We start from the raw sequence: 17,924 nt of genomic DNA on the forward strand, positions 1-17,924 counted from the left end.
ATTTGAAGTAACTAGAAAAGCATTGACGTCTCTCAAACATCTTATACATTTCATAACCAAAACCATACATAGCTGGCTATCAGTCATTCATAATACAATAGGACACCCAATTAATAACAGTATGAATAGACCCAATTCACTCAGGTGCAAGATGTGAGACTGAAAAATGAAAAGTTAGGAATTCAAAATAAAAAACTCAATACTCCCTCAGTTCTAACTCTTACACTCTTCTAGTTTCCTAAAGCAAAAATAAGAACAGTAATATTAGCATCAGAACATTTATTAGCATGTTAGAATGACAGCACAGTACAAATACCATGAATTCAAGTGAAGCAAAAAGTGATCTACCTTGAGATCTTTTTTGCTGATTTGCTCTCCCCGAACTGACTCCTTGGACCTTTACCCAGGAGAAGGAAAAGCTGTAAGGCAAATATGCCCAATTACTCAGGATTTCCTTCAGGACACACCTGCTTTTGTTCAGTGAAGAAAAAGTAAAATTGGCATCTCGCTGGGGCCTCCAAATTGTTGGAGAAATTATAATTTAGGTAGATCAAAAAGTTGGCTATCCAGGCTATATCTTAAAGCAACAGACAGATGTTTGCTAATTTAAATAACAGTCTGGGTTGACCGATCCTCTTGAAATGTATTTATATGAGAAAGCAAAAGGAATAATATATCAAGTTTTTGACAAGACTTTGGCATCTAAATACATTCCAAAGTCTTACCAAATACTTGACACATATGTCAACCAAAACATATGAGGTTGTGAGAAAGAAATGACAAAAATTGGCATGTTATAATACCAATAATCAGATGTGTTCATTGTCTGGCATAACTGTGATATACTCTTAACAGCTGCAATTTCCAGTAAGTTTACGAGTTGATTACTCAAGGATAAAACTCACTTCTCTCCTAGAAATGCCACCTTCTTCCAGGCAACCAGAGTTCAACCAGAAACAAAGGTGATAGAGAACCAGGTTCACAGAATACTAACAGCTGGTTGAATTCCTGATCACAGAATTTCAGCATAGACTTTTAAAATAATATCTTACCACAGCTTTTTTGACAAAGCAGAAATGCCATTAAAATGGCATGAAAAATGTGACATTTTTCAGAAAAAGTCTGTGTGTGAAACCACATTGTGGAAATGCTGCAGATTTTCTACTGTCCGTTCAGTGACTCGAACTTGCAGAAATTCTGCAAGAAAACCACAGCATTTTTACAACGTGTTAATGCACTCTTAGGCCTTAGTCAGACGGGCGTTTTTGTGCGCGATTTGCGAATGCGCATCCGTCCGGCGCTTTTTTAAAAACCATTGCTTTGCAATGGTATCGGACACATGAGCGCTTTTTATGCGCTCGTCCGATAAATAATAGAACAGAAATCGCAGATCGCACCTATCTGCGATCTGCGATTCCTGTTCTCTTCTCTATATACAGCAGCGCCGACCCCATTGAGAACATATAGAAGACAAATCATTCTTCTCTGCCACAGCTGTAACAGCTGTGGCAGAGAAGAATGATGTTTGCCCATTGAATTTTCTGGATGAATTGCAGGGAAGGGCTTATATATTTAAGCCCTTCCCGACAATTCCTCCCACACTCGCCCGCAGCGCATTGCTTTCAATGGAGCCGGCTGTATTGCCGGCTCCATTGAATGCAATGCGCTGGACAGCTCCGGCCCGTTTCTAATGAAACGCGGCTAGGAGCAGATTTTCGGGCGATTTTCGGGCACCGGTCACGCGATTTGCGGATGCGCATCAGTCATGCGATCCGCAAATCACGCGAAAAAACGCCCGTCTGACTAAGACCTTAAGCATGTTGTAGACTAGAATGAATGCGCTCGGTGAGAGAGTGAAAATGGTGGCATACTGAATACAAGTGTTTTTCCAAACTTGATATATCTATCCCATGCAACTGATTTTCTTTTGCAATCTTGCTTTGCATAGAAGAATGAACTAATAATAATATTCTATAGTGACGTCTGTGGTTGGTTGTTTTTTTTAATGTCCTCCATGTCTTTTCTGATTTCTTTCTCACATCTTTCTACAGCAAAAAAAAAGAAAAGAAAAGAAAAATTTAATTAAGCTGTTGTCACACAAGATTGTCTAAAATATATTTTTTAGCTTGTTTAGTAAAGAAATCAGAGAAAGTTACCATCAATAAAAGTAATGTCTGTCATCAAAGTCTAGGCACAAATACACTATGCAACATATTTGTTTGCTTTCTACAAAATAATGCTGTGAAAATCACATGCAATGGATGGAGATGTGTGAAATCGATTTGTTTTGGATCTTTGCCATATTGAAAGATAGGAGTATATGTTTACTTGCATTGCACATGACAGTTACTTTCTTTTTATAGGCATTTAAAGGGTTTTTCCATCAGACACAATCGCTTTCAGAATGTAGTGTCCGGGACGAATGGCAGTGTCAGGGAGAGAGAGGAGAAACCCCCGACCAATCCCGCCTCTGTCGCTGATTTGTCATGGATTAATTAATCTGAGCACACTCGCCGCTACCAATTGTCATGGCAGAGCCTTGAACGATCACTCTAGTGGGATCGCAAGTGCAGAGTCATTAGAATACAGGTGGATTGGTAACCAGCTTTCCCAGGCTCCTGCATACATGCAGAATGAAAGCTCAAATCACCCCTGAGCTGGTCTAACACATCACCTTTCTGCAATTCCCAATCACACTCGCTACCAGCACCAGCTTTTAAAGGTAGGGCTCAAGTTCCACTCTTGGTACCTCCAGCACACAACTGATTTTGTCTGGGAAAGCTATGGTCATCGAAACGTTTCCCTACCAACTGACCAAGCCAGACAGTAGTCTAGAGTATTGCAAGTTGTCCCCAACAACTCAGTTGGATTTGAGGTCACCGCTCCTCCTCAACAGGCCCAACTGTAGCTACAGGACCTTCTCACTACTTACTATTTCTCAAGAAAGTTAGGGTGCCTTCATATGGCGCATAACTGCTCCAGGCTTTAAATCTACAGTGGTTAAATCCACACCTAAATGGTATACATTTGGTCACCTTTTTTAATTGCGGAAAATGGGTTGACATCCATAGTATAAATAGACAAGTTGAGGATTTTGAGTCTGCAGTGCTTTTCAATTTTCTGCAGCATGGGGAGATTTAGGCACCTCTCCTTATATTCAGTGCATTCCTGGCAGGTCAGTACGCCAATACAGAAATGCACGCCAGGTCCGATATGACGTGCATTTCTTGTATACTTTATGTTAATTTCTGGCATAAATTATACATAAATCTGTCAATCCACAAACTCTGCCCACTTTTAGAAAAAGTGTCGAGGCGGTTGCAGAAAGGAGAAAAGTAACAAATTCTTGCACAAATACCCAATTACACAAACAAATTGTGTCCCATTTGTGACTTTCTATAAGTGAACCTGGATTTTTGAGGAGATCTGCTGGCCCTTGCAGACTCCTCACAGAAGTTAGCGGAAAATATTTTCTTTACTTCTATCTACTCGTACAGTAAGAGCACAGGATTTTTTCATATCCTTTCTTTTCCTGTGCCTTCTAGTAGGTGGTGCAGCAGAGGCATTGTTCCTTTTTCCATTTGCATTTCATCATTTTTTAGTGTCGGTACTAATATACAGTAAAACAATTTGTTCATTGCATTAGCAATCAATCACAGCAGCCTATCGATTTTGCCATTTTTCTTACATTTTGCATAAACCTATAGGGCATGAATAACGGCAGAAAAAAATACATGTTTGAAATGTGTGTACTAAAAACTCTACCCAAACACTTGTTAAGTACACATATACCAGTTAGGAAAACACTGGTTATTTAAACATGCGTTTTTAGGGTAAAGAGATGTCACAAAAAAGTGTTTGAAGGAAGCCTAATAATAAATTTTATTTCTCAGTATTTACCCCTTCTTCCGCTTCACAGCTGTGTATGGCACATAAATTAAGAAAAATAGCAGGAGCACTCCACATATTGAAGATAGCACATATGTTGCCACAAATATTGCATCACCTATAGAATATAACAGAATACAAAATGGTTATGGTACAACATTTTATATCAGTGTGCAATCACTAACAATGTAGGAGAGTGTGAAATTTTCTTGAGCACGTGAGCACCACGTGGTGCTCGCTCAAGTAACGAGTACTTTCGAGTATGCTAATACTCGATCGAGCATCAAGCTCGTACGAGCATGCTTTCTCATCTTTAACCTCTAACCTCTTTCTGATTGCATTAATTCTGTCTTTCTGAAATCCAACCTTGAAGTCTGAGTCTTCTCGGGTCTTCCTTCCCTTGTTATTCAAAAATTCAATGATAACATGATTGCTGCCTCTTAAGGTCCCAGCCACCCTTACTTCCTCAACCATTTCCTCCCTGATAGTAATAATTAGGTCCAAGATAGCAGATCCCGTTGTTTTATCTTCTACCTTGACTTCAATGGGGTTCATTACTCGAAATGAGCTCTCGAGCATTACAAAAAGCTTGGCTCGAGTAATGAGCACCTGAGCATTTTGGTGCTCGCTCATCTCTAGTTAGGAAGGATCCAATGGCTTGATGTTCTTAAGGAAAGAAATGTCCAAAAAGGTTGGGTAATAAGGCAAAATGAGATTCTCAAAGCACAATTGTTAACAATTCCTAAAAGAAGGAAGAATGGAAAGCATTAAAACAGCCCAGGATGGATGAAGACAGAACTTACACACAAGCTAAAAAAGAAGAAAAATATGTCTAGCAAATAGAAAGGGGGGGGGGGGGGGGTAGGAAAACTAAAGCTGATAATGAATTGCAACACAGGCCAAAAAGCATTAAAGAGGAATTTGGGGGTATGTTAAAAGCAAAAGAAAAGTCAAAGATGCTATAGGATGGAAAATGGTGAATTGGTTAAAAATGATGTTGAGAAGGGCGAACATTTTTGAATTTCTATCTTGTATCTGTTTTCTCTCAGAAAGAAAATGCAACATCAACTGATCTTTCCTGTACATGGGGGAAATAAAAAAGCGCAGGCTATCCGTAAGCAGAGAGATGGTGATGGAACACTTAGCTAACTTAAATGAATTCAAGTCTCCAGGTTTAGATGAATTACTTCCCAGGATACTGAAGGAAGCAGCGGAGGTAATGGCTGAACCACTCGCTATAATCTTTGAAAATTCATGGAGAAAAGGAGAAGTCCCAGAAGATTGGAAAAGGGCAAATGTTGTCCCTAGTTTCAAAAATAAGGGAAGAATGTGGATCCAGGAAATTATAGGCCTGTGAGCCTGATATTTATACGGGGAAAGATCTTTGAACAATTTATTCAAAGTGCTTGCATGAGAATGGAGTAATTAACCAGAGCTAGCATGGGTTTGTAACAAACAAGCATTGCCAGACAAATCTAATTTCCTTCTATGACAGATACACTGACTGGGTTGATCAGGGAAATATTGTAGATACAGTATATCTTCACTTTAGTAAAACATTTGACAAAGTACACCATCCTTATTGAAAAAATTACCAAGTTTGGGATTGACAAGGCAACTGTTAGGTGGATTCAGAAGTGGCTGAGTGATTGTACTCAAAGAGTGGTCATAAATGGCTGCACATCCAATTGGAAGAATATATCAAGTGGGGTTCCACAAGGCTCTGTCCTAGGCCCAGTGTTGTTCAACATTTTTATAAATGATCTGAAGGAGGGAATTGAGGGGAAACTGATCAAATTTGCCGACGACACAAAGCTAGGGATAGCTAACACTAGAGAAGAGAGAAAATATGTGTCGTTGAGGGAGCGCCAGATAAAAAAATTAATTTAAGGAAGTCTCACCTGGTATAGACTGCTGGCACCCTGGAGTACCAGCCGTCTCACCTGGGGATTAATTTCTGTGTGGTCCTATGTCCAATGGCATCCGCTTATCCAGAGGAGAGCTGCTGGATTTCCTGGGGTTCACCAAATATAGGGTGCCCCCATACAAAGAAAATAGAAAGTATTCAGTTAGTGGGTCCTGTGAGCGCAGGAATTTTTAACTGAATACTTTCTCTTCACTAGAGAAGAGAGAGGATTCAAAAAAATATAGGCAAACTTGAACAGTGGGCGGTGACTAACAAAATGGTATTTAACAAGCAGAAATGCAAGGTCCTACATCTGGGCAAGAAAAATGAAACAGAATGAATTGAGCTAAGCAGCAAATATCAAAAAGAATTGGATAGACTAATAGATCATAGACTGAACATGAGTCAACAGTGTGATACAGCAGCAAAAAAAGGCAAACACAATTCTGAGATGTATTAAGAGAAGTATAGAGTCTAGATCACGTGAGGTAATTATTCCCCTCTAAACTTCCTTAGTCAGACCTCATCTGGAATACTGTGTCCAGTTCTGGACACCCCAATTTATAAAAGACAGACAAATTTTAGGAAGAGCTACCAGGATGGCCAGCAGTTTGCAAACGGTTAAAGGATCTGGGAATATTAGGCTTGCAAAAAAGAAGACTGAGAGGAGACTTAATAGCTGTCTACAAATATCTGAAGGGCTGTCACAGGGCAACGGGGTCAGACCTACTCTCATTTGCACAAGGAAAGACTAGAAGCAATGGGATGAAATGGAAAAGGAGGAGATGCAGATTAGATAGTGGAAAAAACTTTTTGAGAGTGAGGGTGATCAATGAGGGGAATAGGTTGCCAGGTGGCAAGTTTTCCTTCAATGGAAGTGTTCAAACAGTGGCTGGACAGTCACCTGTCTGGGAATATTTAGTGAATTCTGCTTTGAGCAGGGGGTTGGACCCAACAACCCTGGACGTCCCTTCCAACTGTACCATTCTATGAAAAAAAAATGTTACTTACTATTTTGAATGTTGTCATTGATCTGCTCCGACTCTTCTGTGACATCCATAGATGTTATATTTTGAGTAACTGTAATAGAGCCATTGTGTGGCTCTGGGATGACACCTAACAGTTTGCACATAAGGGGGTATATGTGAATGCTATCAAATGGTTCTGCAGTATAATTCTTTTTAAAATTTGGCCCAAAGGCACGAAATATCATCTTCATGTCCATTTCTGAGTTGTTAAATCCATGATCTCCCTTATTAACATATAATATTAGTCGCTGAAAAAAGAGTAGAACAGTTTTATAAACAAAGGGCAGGATACATATGGCAACTGGGGAAAAGATACAATGCAAACCATATTTATGCAAAGACAGTTCTTACTGAAGATAAATGAGTATTGCCAACTGTACTAGAATAAATAGCTGCTCTCTTAAAAGGGTGTCTTTTCTCCAATCCCTGTCCATGTGCCCTATACCCCCTCTACATATTTGCCTAATTGGAAAGTTCCTATATATGAGTGACTTCGAACGTGACAGCCCTGGCCTGTCCATGCCTTACATAATCTGTAACTCATAGGAAATACATATGTAGACGCAGTTTTCCCTGGCTGAAACAACTGATCACTGGAAGGTTAAATCAATTGATCATCAGGCCAGCTTCCATCTTAAAAAGGGTTATCTTTAAGTTCTGGTATTTTTATCACTAGTGTACCTTGTCATAGACTATTTTGGTTAAGGCCACTTTAACACATGTGCTTTTTACCGCAATTACTATGGTGTTTTAAATACCGCAGTAATTGCGGTTTAACGCTCCCATTGATTTCAATGGCGCCTCGCACACCTGCACTCGATCACAGCATTGTCTAACATAACCTGCGTCTGAAATGGCAGTAAAATCATGGCACAACGCCACAATTTTGATCGTGGCATTTTATCAATATTATGTGTCAGAGTTGTGTAAATATTACAAAAAGGTGTACTCACGGGTAAGAAGTCACAGCTACTAGGATCAAATGGAATTAATAGAGGATTCATCATAGACAGTTTACGGTCAAGTGTCTTTTAGGTGCTCAAACTCAGGTCGTCATTTGAACTGGACAAATATAATGGTTGACTTAGTTGGCATATCTAATTGTCTGCTACTTTTGATAGATATATTTGTGAGTTGTTTCTTGGAGCAGTCTCCTGTATATTACAAGACAGTCCACCAAGGAAAACATTGACTAAAGAGTCTTCAGAAAATTGTTTGGGGACTTGGTTTAAACCAACTTAAAATACAGGAATGTCTGTCTTTAGCTGGCATACACATGATAAAAGTATGATGAATCCACTAATATTGACCAAGTCAGATAATGTTCTCATATGTATGAGGAACTGCTGGATTTCAGCATGCTCCACCTTTAGTTTCCTTAGGAGATGACCCTCTGCCGAAGGAGTCTTCAAGTGCCTTTATGCCCTTTCCCCATTGAAATAAACATGCATGCTTAATTAGCATAAAAAATGTGGACCAAATAAGTGTTTGGCTAAGAGCTACTTCATGTGTATGGCAATTTTAAGAATAATCAAACTTTCTTTATATGATATCCAGTCACTCACTAGCTGTCATGTCTACTTGCATACAAGAATACATTATCTAGAATTTTTTTGCCTGCACATATACCCAAGTACACCTGTCTGTTTGCTGCCCAGTATTCACGGCTCCAAGACATTGCATGTCCTATTCTCATCCATGAAAACACATAAGACACATAGGACTTGTAGGAATTTTTTTCTTTTCACACAGACCTCCAGTCCAGGGGAAACTCAGCCATGGGAGTAGCCTCATAGGATAGTATAGGGCTATGTGTTGTCCATTGAACATATGGACAGCACAGGGCCTGAATATTTGGTTGGCTTAATGGGCCCTATTTCTTTAAAGTGATTTGAACGCATAGGTCAGCTTTAATTCTTGAGGCAGCCTCTTTCATTTTGAAACAAATGATGTGTCCTATTAAGGGAACCTCTACAGAAAATAAAAAAATATCAGTAAATATATCCTGAAATAACTGATAAATCAAGAGCTTCCGCTTGGATTTTAGCAGTCCGAAAAACAAATCACATCAAGCTCCGTTTTAGTGGGGTTAAAAAAAACTTCCGCACACATGCGAAATACCTTGGCCACGGGCAGGGTTGGATTCCTCTGCGGGCTCCCGCATGCGGAATCCGATCCATCCATGGACATCGGACCTTAGTGAGAGTGATTTTATCAGTTTTATCCTTTAATATCTATGCAATGTCAAATCAAATGAGCTAACAGTTTTGTAATTAATGGGATTTTCCAGGAATCCAACATTTTTTTAACCATCGGGGAATGTTGAGAAAGAAAGAAAAAAGGCATACACAGCTTCTTCAGTGGGGGAAACCACTGAAGAAGCTGTGTATGCCTTTTTTCTTTCTTTCTCAACATTTCACGATGGTGCTCGAGCCCTGATCTCCGCCACACAAAACCCAAAAGAAGCTGGTTGCTTTCACATGCCAGACCGCTAAAGTCTCTCTGATTGACTGAGAAGTCATGTGCATAATGAATGGCATGTGACCACAGCTGGCATCTTCAGGGATCGATGCAGCGGGAATCAGGGCTCCAGTGATATATAGGAAGCCACTCAAGAAAGTGAGTAGGACTTTTTTTGTATTACAACATTCGACAGTAGTAAAAAAAGTTGTGTATCTTGTAAAATCCTGTTTATGTATATAAAAGACGTAATAATGGGCACCTCTTTCTACTACCCAAACGTATATAAAATTGGCAATTACAAATCATAAACTGACACTCTTGTGTAGAGATTGTTATATAACAAATAGAACCACGCTCTAAATTTTGATCCAAAACCGAACTTCTCCAAAACTCGCAAGAAATTGTTTTACACAATGAAAAACTTTGGATGCATCTACTGGTAATATTACATGATGTCCAGCATCCAGGTTTGATTTACAAGTTTGTAGGTTAGTGTATAACTTTCTCTTTTCTTATACAATTTTGCGCTAACACAAGAACAGTGAAAGCATTGAGTTCTAATAAATGTTCTTATAGTTTTAGGATAACTTACAATTTACTCTTTCTGAATGCAATTAGTTTAAAATTGGTTGGTACAGATTATAAAATATTATTCTTTGATGTACAGAAATAATTGCAACATTTACCAAATTGCAAGAAATTGTAATATAAGTCTTTAGTGAGATAATTTGCTTTCTAGAGTATCAGCTATCAGAGTTGTGCTGACTGCTGAGCTAGAACTGGACATATCATGTCTGATGGAATAAGTTTATTAACCTGAATAACTTGTCTTCTGCTGACAGTACATAATCTTTGTCTGTTCTGTGGCGCTTTATTAATCCCTCCATCTGCTTGTTGTAGACTGAGCAGGTTTTTTTTTTTGCAAGTTCATGGATTTTAATGTATCATAGATATTCATACTAATTTCAGACTGATTGTAAAATGATACAACTATGGCTCAGATATAGTTTTATCCTCTTGCATCCAAAGCCATCTTGAAATGGTGAGCCATGAAAGTGACCATAATAATAGAGGTACAATTTATCACTCACCCCAGGGAAATGCGTCAGCTTTTGTAATGGACTCTTTACACAAGAACTATAACAGTGGTCCATCAACATATCATATTAATTGGTTCCAGGATGACCTTTATATGTTGAAAATATTGTACGTTGAAGACATAACTTTATAGAAAACGGGTAATGAGTTCCAAAATATCATCCAAAAAGTTTACAAAATGAATATTAAAGAGAATTAAAGTTATAACTAATACAGATAAAGTAAGTCCTCACATATAAAAGCCAGAAAGAGCTGCTGGAATATGTAAATCACTTTCTATGGTGAGGACAGGAGCTTTTTAAGGATACTGTACAGTACATATAGTGCACGAGAAAATAAAATGGAGCCGTTTGGCTTTCTGTCTCTCTGAGAGACAGCATTAAAACTAAATTAAACAGATCCGTTTTTACCGCCATTTATTTCAATGTTTGTTTCTTTTTAATGGAATGTAATGGAAAGCTTTCTAATTGCTTCTGTTCCAGTGGGTTTCCTTTCCTTTTTTTTTAAATGAAATAAATAGCAGTCTTTGGTGCAATTTCTTCTGTTTTAACCAAAATGGAGTTGAAACAAACGGAAAGCTTTCCGTTTGACTTCCATTTAAAAAAAAAAAACAACATTTAAATCTATGGTGATAAAATGGATCTGTTTAGTTCTGTTTTAATTCCGTCTCTGCTCCAAAAATAGAACAGAGAGATGGAAAGCCAAAATGGAGATTACACGCTAGCGTGAATCCATCCCAGGACCTTGCAGTGCAAATTTTAAAAGGGTTTTCCTGGACTTATTCTGAATGGGGACATTCTTGTAACCTATCTGCAAATTTTTTTTTTACTATCACTTTTGGTGGACTTATATATACACTACATGATCAAAAAATGTAGGCACACGTTCTAATTAGTATGATTCATCAACATCTATTGCAACAGTTGCTTAAAGGGACTTTCCAGCTCTAAAAAAATTGATGCCATATCGTCGGGATAGTTCATCAAAAGCTGATCAGCAGAGCTCTGCCAATTGGGACCCCCAGCAATCAGCTGTTCATGGGCTTCTGTCACAGTGTGGGAGCTGTGCCTGTCAATGGGAGCTGTGCCTATAATACCATGCCAGGTCACTGCATGACGTGCAGTTATCTGCTTGCTTCTCCATACACTGTGTGAGTGCTTTGGCGAACAGCTGATCCAAGGACATCTTAAGTGGCACACCCTCACCGATCAGTTATTGATGACCTGTCCTAAAGATATGTTATCAATCTTTTAGAGCTCAACAACCCCTTTAAAATCAAACATATAGCCAAAAATATCAAAGGCAAATTATTTTAAAGCAAAAAGATTATTGTATACTGGAGAAATAAATGCTTCCATAATAATACTTACACCATTTACGCTGTAGCCAAGATCTCCATAAAGCAAGATTGGTAAAACCCTTTCATGTTTGGAATAATGGAAACCTTCTGGAAATTCCTGCTTCTTATACACATGTAAATTGGGGTGTGCAACTTTAAGAGCCTGATATAATTCTTCTTCCTTGCCTTCTTTTGGTAGAATCATTCCAAAGCCACCATAGTCTAAGATGTCAAACTTAACAGTATCCTTGAAGTTAATGTGATCTGACAGCCGAATTTCTTTTACATCAGGCTCTTTCTTTACTGTGGTCATGCCATGATCCGATGTAATGATGACATTTAATTTATCTTTGAGCTTATTTTTTTCAATTGCTTCTAAAAGATATCCAATAGTTCTATCTATTTGTTTAATAATTGTTCTTCTCTGTTCTGTTTCTGGACCATGCAGGTGTCCTGTTACATCAGGTTCTCCATAAAAAAGTGTTACAAAGTCCAAACCATCTTCATTGAACCATTTCATGACAATATCTATGTTATCTCTCCACTCCTTTTCATCACCGTCAGGGTGGTCAAATGCCTCTGCCAATGCTTTATAGACTGTTTGACCACTGTAGTTAGCATTTCCCCCTGGGTAGTGAAAAGAACCAGCTTTCAAGCCCTGAAATGACAAAAACAATGGGGTAGATTTATCAAAGTCATTGTGGCCGGATTTTGTCCTAAAATGCGATTTTTGTCTTTGGTCTGATTACTGTGTACCTGATTCATGAAACTTGTGCGCCTGTTTTTTAAATCTGTACGCCAGGTCATGCCACTATTATTTTAGTCTTAATTTGTGTGCATGAATTAGGTGGCACAGCGGTTTAGACCTGATTTATTACGTGTGACTTTTTAAGAAAGTCGCACAGCTACTCCAGTGTAGAGAAGGTATATGAGTTTTTTCAGCACAAACTTTCACACCACAAACGGCCGAAAGTGAACGATAAATGTTACATGCAAACATGGACATTGTGCACTTTTCATTTGAATGATGATTTTAAGGTCAACTTAAAATCCATCGTTCAGCCACCGAGAGATAAAGCAAACACATTTATCTCTCAATAGACCACATGCTGTTCTCCCCACGGCATGTTATACTAGCCGAAGGAGAATAATGCAATCTGCCGGCAGCCACAAGAAGAGCAATGCAGCTGTTTGCATAGCTGGGCGTGTATTTAAACACATGCTGGGCTCCGCAAACAGCTCCTGGAGGCTCTTTTTCATGCAAATGAAGATGACAAAGTGTTGATGGCCATTAACACTTTATGCAAATAGTTAACTAAATCTTTAAATCTTTCAGTTGTTTAAAGGATTATCTTTGCTTTTAAAAAGGAGATTTGAAAAAAGCGCTCATTTGAATACCTCAAGGTAAATTAATAGGGTTTATGCTGTCCGCATTACGTCCACAAAAAATGCGGACATAATTTGGGTCTTACAACATATTCGTGGACCACCATTAGAAAGTCCATTCTAAAATATATGTAAGTCCAGAGAGCAAATAAAATATTGTCCCTATATAATCTAAACAGGGTACATATATGTGTGGATCATTTTTTGCACCACTTCTGCTCCAAACGAGTGTTTATGTAATTGTTAAAATATTACTCCCTATTGGTAAATCAAAATTCATCAAAATATGTCACTGCTCTGACCATTTTATATATAGTAATTTTTGGCAGATATGTATAGGTTAATGGAGTTTTATGGGTTATTTTTCTTGATGACCTATCCAGAGGACAGGTCATAAATAGCTGATTAACTAGGATCCACCGCTTTGGACCCTGATCGATCACCTATTCTCCTGTGGCTAGGTCATCAAGTAGCCTGGAAAATCTATTCAAAAATTGAAGCATTAGTATAGTTAGGTAGGTCATCAGAAAGTATCTGTCTTGCTACTGATCAAACTAAAAACTTTGCACCGCAGGTGAACTTCTGTCCAGAAAAATTCTTGTAGTGCGTGGATGAGAATGGTTCAGATTTCATCCCCATGCCCAATAATGTAATCCGCTGCAGTTATTCAGTGTACATATCTGCATGAGAAATACATAGTATATGTGTGGATGTACCCTTGTAGTACTTTATGTCACCTGATTCTGCGCAGTGATCCATAGTGGAAGCACTCCATTGTCCCACCATTCTGACATATTTTGGGTTGCCTTGATGGAGAATTTCCGAAGGGTTTGAGGATTAAACATCATATTGTGGATAACACCATGATCTTCAATCCAGCGGCCTGTAAAATTTAGGTCATTTAATAGTACAGAAGGCAACTTTCAAAAGTAGAAAAAAAGCAAGCAACACAAGTAGGTGGTTGAGCACTTTTATATAGAGCATAATAATTAAATAGTATTATATTTTTAAAGCTTGGAAACTGCATTGGGATATAATTTACTGTAATGGAAATGTGTAATTTGCTTTGGGGGAATTACCAATTATGAAACTCACGAATAACAAATTCAACAAAAGAAATTATCTGCAGTGTGATCAGCAGATTTAATGTGGAGGAGCTGAATACATCTGCCTGAGGTTATTTTGTAGCAGCAGGAAACTGAATGAAAAACTATGAGACAGAGATGGGGATGGTGTTTAGTAGGAAATATGGTTGGATTGGTTTCGCGTGTGAATCTCTATAGCTCATGATGTCTCCGACAGTAACTCAGCATTTTTAGAAGGTAGTTTATGTTAAAGAAGTTGTCTGGAAGTGAATTATTGACGATCTATCCTAGGTCATCAATAGTTAATCAGCAATGAGCCTGCTGCATTGGCTTGCTATCAGTGTGGACAGAGTCGGCATCTGAGTGTTCCGTAGACTTGGCAGTGGCCTGAGTTGATGTTGTAGTCACTGTTCCCACTGAATTCAGTAGTAGGTGTACCTACATTAGCAACCTGGCCTGCTCTGTACACACTGACAGCGAGACGGATAACAGCTGATCACCTGGGGTCACAAATGGCAGACCCCCTGTAACGTTCTGCTTCTGGGACCTGCAGTTTTATTGTTTTCCAGGAGCAACTGTGGTTGATTTGGGTGCTGATGGTGTGGAGTTCTCCAACCAGCCATTGGTGTGCGAATGCCCAAGCCTTGTCCTGGTAGACAGATGCCAAGCCCTTGTTTTGTCTGTTTGTTGATGTGCAGACACCTAGTGTGTTATGTCCTTCTCTGGTGTTCCTGCCAGTTACCATCTAGGGTGAACCAGGCGCTAAGTTCCAGTGTGGGGCTGTCCCTATTAGGATGATTGACCCGCTTGTATGCAGGGTTCCCTTTTTGTGGTTTAGTGATCTTGTTACAATAGGGATTCACAAGACATCGAGGTCCCTTGACGTGGCCTTGTGAACGTACGTATTTTCGCCAAAGTACAAACCAATACCTCGTATTTATTCATATTAACATCTGCTTGTATATTACTACACTTGGTAAGTATTTTGCCACCTATTGTCTGTGTTGCTGTCATTTGCATGTTCGGTTTATGTTTTGGTGTCCATTTGTGAGTGCATACCACTACCTGTTTTCCGTCAAGCCTTCTAGCGACTACACTCATGTAGGTCGCTGTTCACACACCCCGCATGAATTTAACACCCCCATTGATCAACTATTGATGACATATACTGAGGACAGGCCATCTATAGTTCAGTTCTGTGCAACCCCTTGACATATAGGTGCTCAGTTTTAGTAGGATAGATCCAAATTGTGAAATTCATTTTCTTAAGATGTGGAAGCAGGTGCAGTAGAGATACTTTGCCTCGGTGCATGTTTCCTTTGCAGTAGAATATGATTGCTACATCATTGAAAAGCTCTTGGTTAGTAATTGCCTGGGTACAAAAGTGGAACCTTTAAAACACATATAGTATTAAAAGCAATATTTCCTGCTACCATTATCAATTCAACTCCATTTGTATATCTCGTTTGAACAGTGTTTTTTTTTAATTTTGGTGTTAGGTCAGGAGTTTGAATTATTTTGGGGATCTGTTCTGGCATCTGATGGATCTGGTCTGGGATCTGTATTACAGTAGTTTATGGATTCTAATGTTTGTATTAGCTTAGGGGTTCTGGGGTCTGTATTTATTTAAGGGTTTGACTGGGGTCAAGTCTGAGATCTGTATTTATTTAGAGGGTCTGATCTTACGTCTGAATAAATGTTGGGGTCTAGTCTGAGGTTGAGATTAATTTTGGGGTCTGATCTTCGGTTTTATTCCTGGGAGCAATTCAAAGAAGATGGATAGTTAGTCAAAAGAGCCTGAAGAGGAGATAATCCTGACAATAGTGAGCATGGCTGATTTCAGGTGCTGCAAACATGTGTCTCTCCTTCTCCTCCTCCAACTCTTAATAGAAGTAGAGGAGGATGAATGGTGGCTACTGGTTCACACTATCATGTTGGACAGAGAGGGGCTGGGAAACTACTAGACATTGCAGGATAGTGGCAGCAGGCAAATCAGGGACCTCCCTGCCAAGTAAAATGTCTGAATACGCCCCTGCTCTAGTTAGGCCTTTTTTTATTCTTGGCTTGAGAAAGGGGACACAGAGGAGGGTTGCACATGACTGATACACTCCAATGTGAACATTGTCAAACTTTGTAATATGGTAATAATAAAAGTCTGTGGGGCACTACTATTCCTTCATATGCCTATTAGTCCATATAAGCACAATGACGCTTGAAATCTGATGTCTATGGATGCTGTGGTGAATGCAAAAGTAAATACAAGAGCTAGCTGTCTTTATGTTTAGGGTCACCCATAAACATACTCCAAATGAATTGAGATTTCAGTTGGCTCATTTATGAGCTTAATGTGGTCGAATACTCATCAAATGACCATACTGTCATATACTGCTATATCATATATCAGAACTGTATTTATTATCTGCTGTTATCACTGGTGAATGCAATCCCTCAGCTGTATATACACCTATAGTATACTGGTCCAAGTGAAGCATACAATTAGTCATTTGATAATTATCCTCTGGAAGCCATGCATGTGTTATTTAGAAAATATTTTGATACATTTTGCTATATTACCACTTGGTGATCAATTTGTGAAACTCAACACTAGGAATACATCTAGCAACTTTCAAGACTTACCAGTGATTGTGGTGAAGTGCGAGGGGGATGTCATTGTTACATAAGGTGGAGTGATGTATTTTGCCTTTACACCAATCTCTGCCAAGTAGTCGAGGAGTGGAGTATCAACATCTTGATCATAATTCCATCGAAATCCATCAAAGGAAATTACAAGTAGCTTGTTATGAGTTGTTTTTCTGTTCCTGAAAATTGGCTTGCAAAAAATGATGGTGAAAAAAATTAAAAATAATATTACAGTCTTATTGGTTTGCATGGTGATGTATTGACAGTAAGCTAGGATCTGCAGACTGTAACTAAGAAGTCTTTATGTGCTTCTTATAAATCACTTATCAGGCCAAAGCTCACTTAAGGAAAAACCTGCCTGAGCATTTTACCTCCATCCTGTATTACATATCTAGCTATTTGCTCACTATAAGGCACCAATAAACTGATTATCAGCAAATCACTTGCACCAACAATAATTACTGCACATAAAATGGAGCAAAGCATAAGCATAATAATACAATTTATACCCTTGCTTGTCAACCAGAATCAAGCAATTAGATTAGCTAATACATCTTTCACTCAATGCCAAATCAGTTACATAAATACAATATCTATCTATCTATCTATCTATCTATCTATCTATCTATCTATCTATCTATCTATCTCGTATCTATCTATCTCGTATCTATCTCATATCTATCTATCTACCTCGTATCTATCTATCTATCTCGTATCTCTCTATCTATCTATCTCATATTTATCTATCTACCTCGTATCTATCTATCTATCTCGTATCTCTCTATCTCTATCTATCTATCTATCTCATATCTATCTATCTACCTCGTATCTATCTATCTATCTATCTCATATCTATCTATCTACCTCGTATCTATCTATCTATCTATCTCGTATCTCTCTATCTCTATCTATCTCATATCTATCTATCTCGTATCTATCTATCTATCTATCTATCTATCTCATATCTATCTATCTCGTATCTATCTATCTATCTATCTGTTAAAATGTCATGTTTTTGTCATATTAAAAAATCCAATAAAGGTGAATCATTTCAGATTTATTTCCACTTTCAATGTGGCCCGTTATCTGTA

At 38.5% G+C, this 17,924-nt stretch overlaps 1 protein-coding gene across 1 annotated transcript in view; it reads right to left on the bottom strand.

Moving 5' to 3' along the window:
• Positions 1 to 213: 213 nt before the first annotated feature.
• The window catches only part of LOC136577905 (ectonucleotide pyrophosphatase/phosphodiesterase family member 7-like), a 72,721-nt gene continuing 55,010 nt past the window's right edge, over positions 214 to 17,924 (bottom strand). The window contains exons 4-9 of the mRNA XM_066577822.1: positions 16,831 to 17,023; positions 13,846 to 13,991; positions 11,754 to 12,380; positions 6,806 to 7,070; positions 3,901 to 4,006; positions 214 to 238 (exon numbers count right to left, since the gene is read on the bottom strand). Coding sequence (XP_066433919.1) covers positions 214 to 238; positions 3,901 to 4,006; positions 6,806 to 7,070; positions 11,754 to 12,380; positions 13,846 to 13,991; positions 16,831 to 17,023 — 1,362 coding nt within the window. The remainder of the gene's footprint in view (positions 239 to 3,900; positions 4,007 to 6,805; positions 7,071 to 11,753; positions 12,381 to 13,845; positions 13,992 to 16,830; positions 17,024 to 17,924) is intronic.

The sequence above is a fragment of the Eleutherodactylus coqui genome, chromosome 8, assembly GCF_035609145.1.
Source record: "Eleutherodactylus coqui strain aEleCoq1 chromosome 8, aEleCoq1.hap1, whole genome shotgun sequence".
Lineage (NCBI taxonomy): Eukaryota > Metazoa > Chordata > Amphibia > Anura > Eleutherodactylidae > Eleutherodactylus > Eleutherodactylus coqui.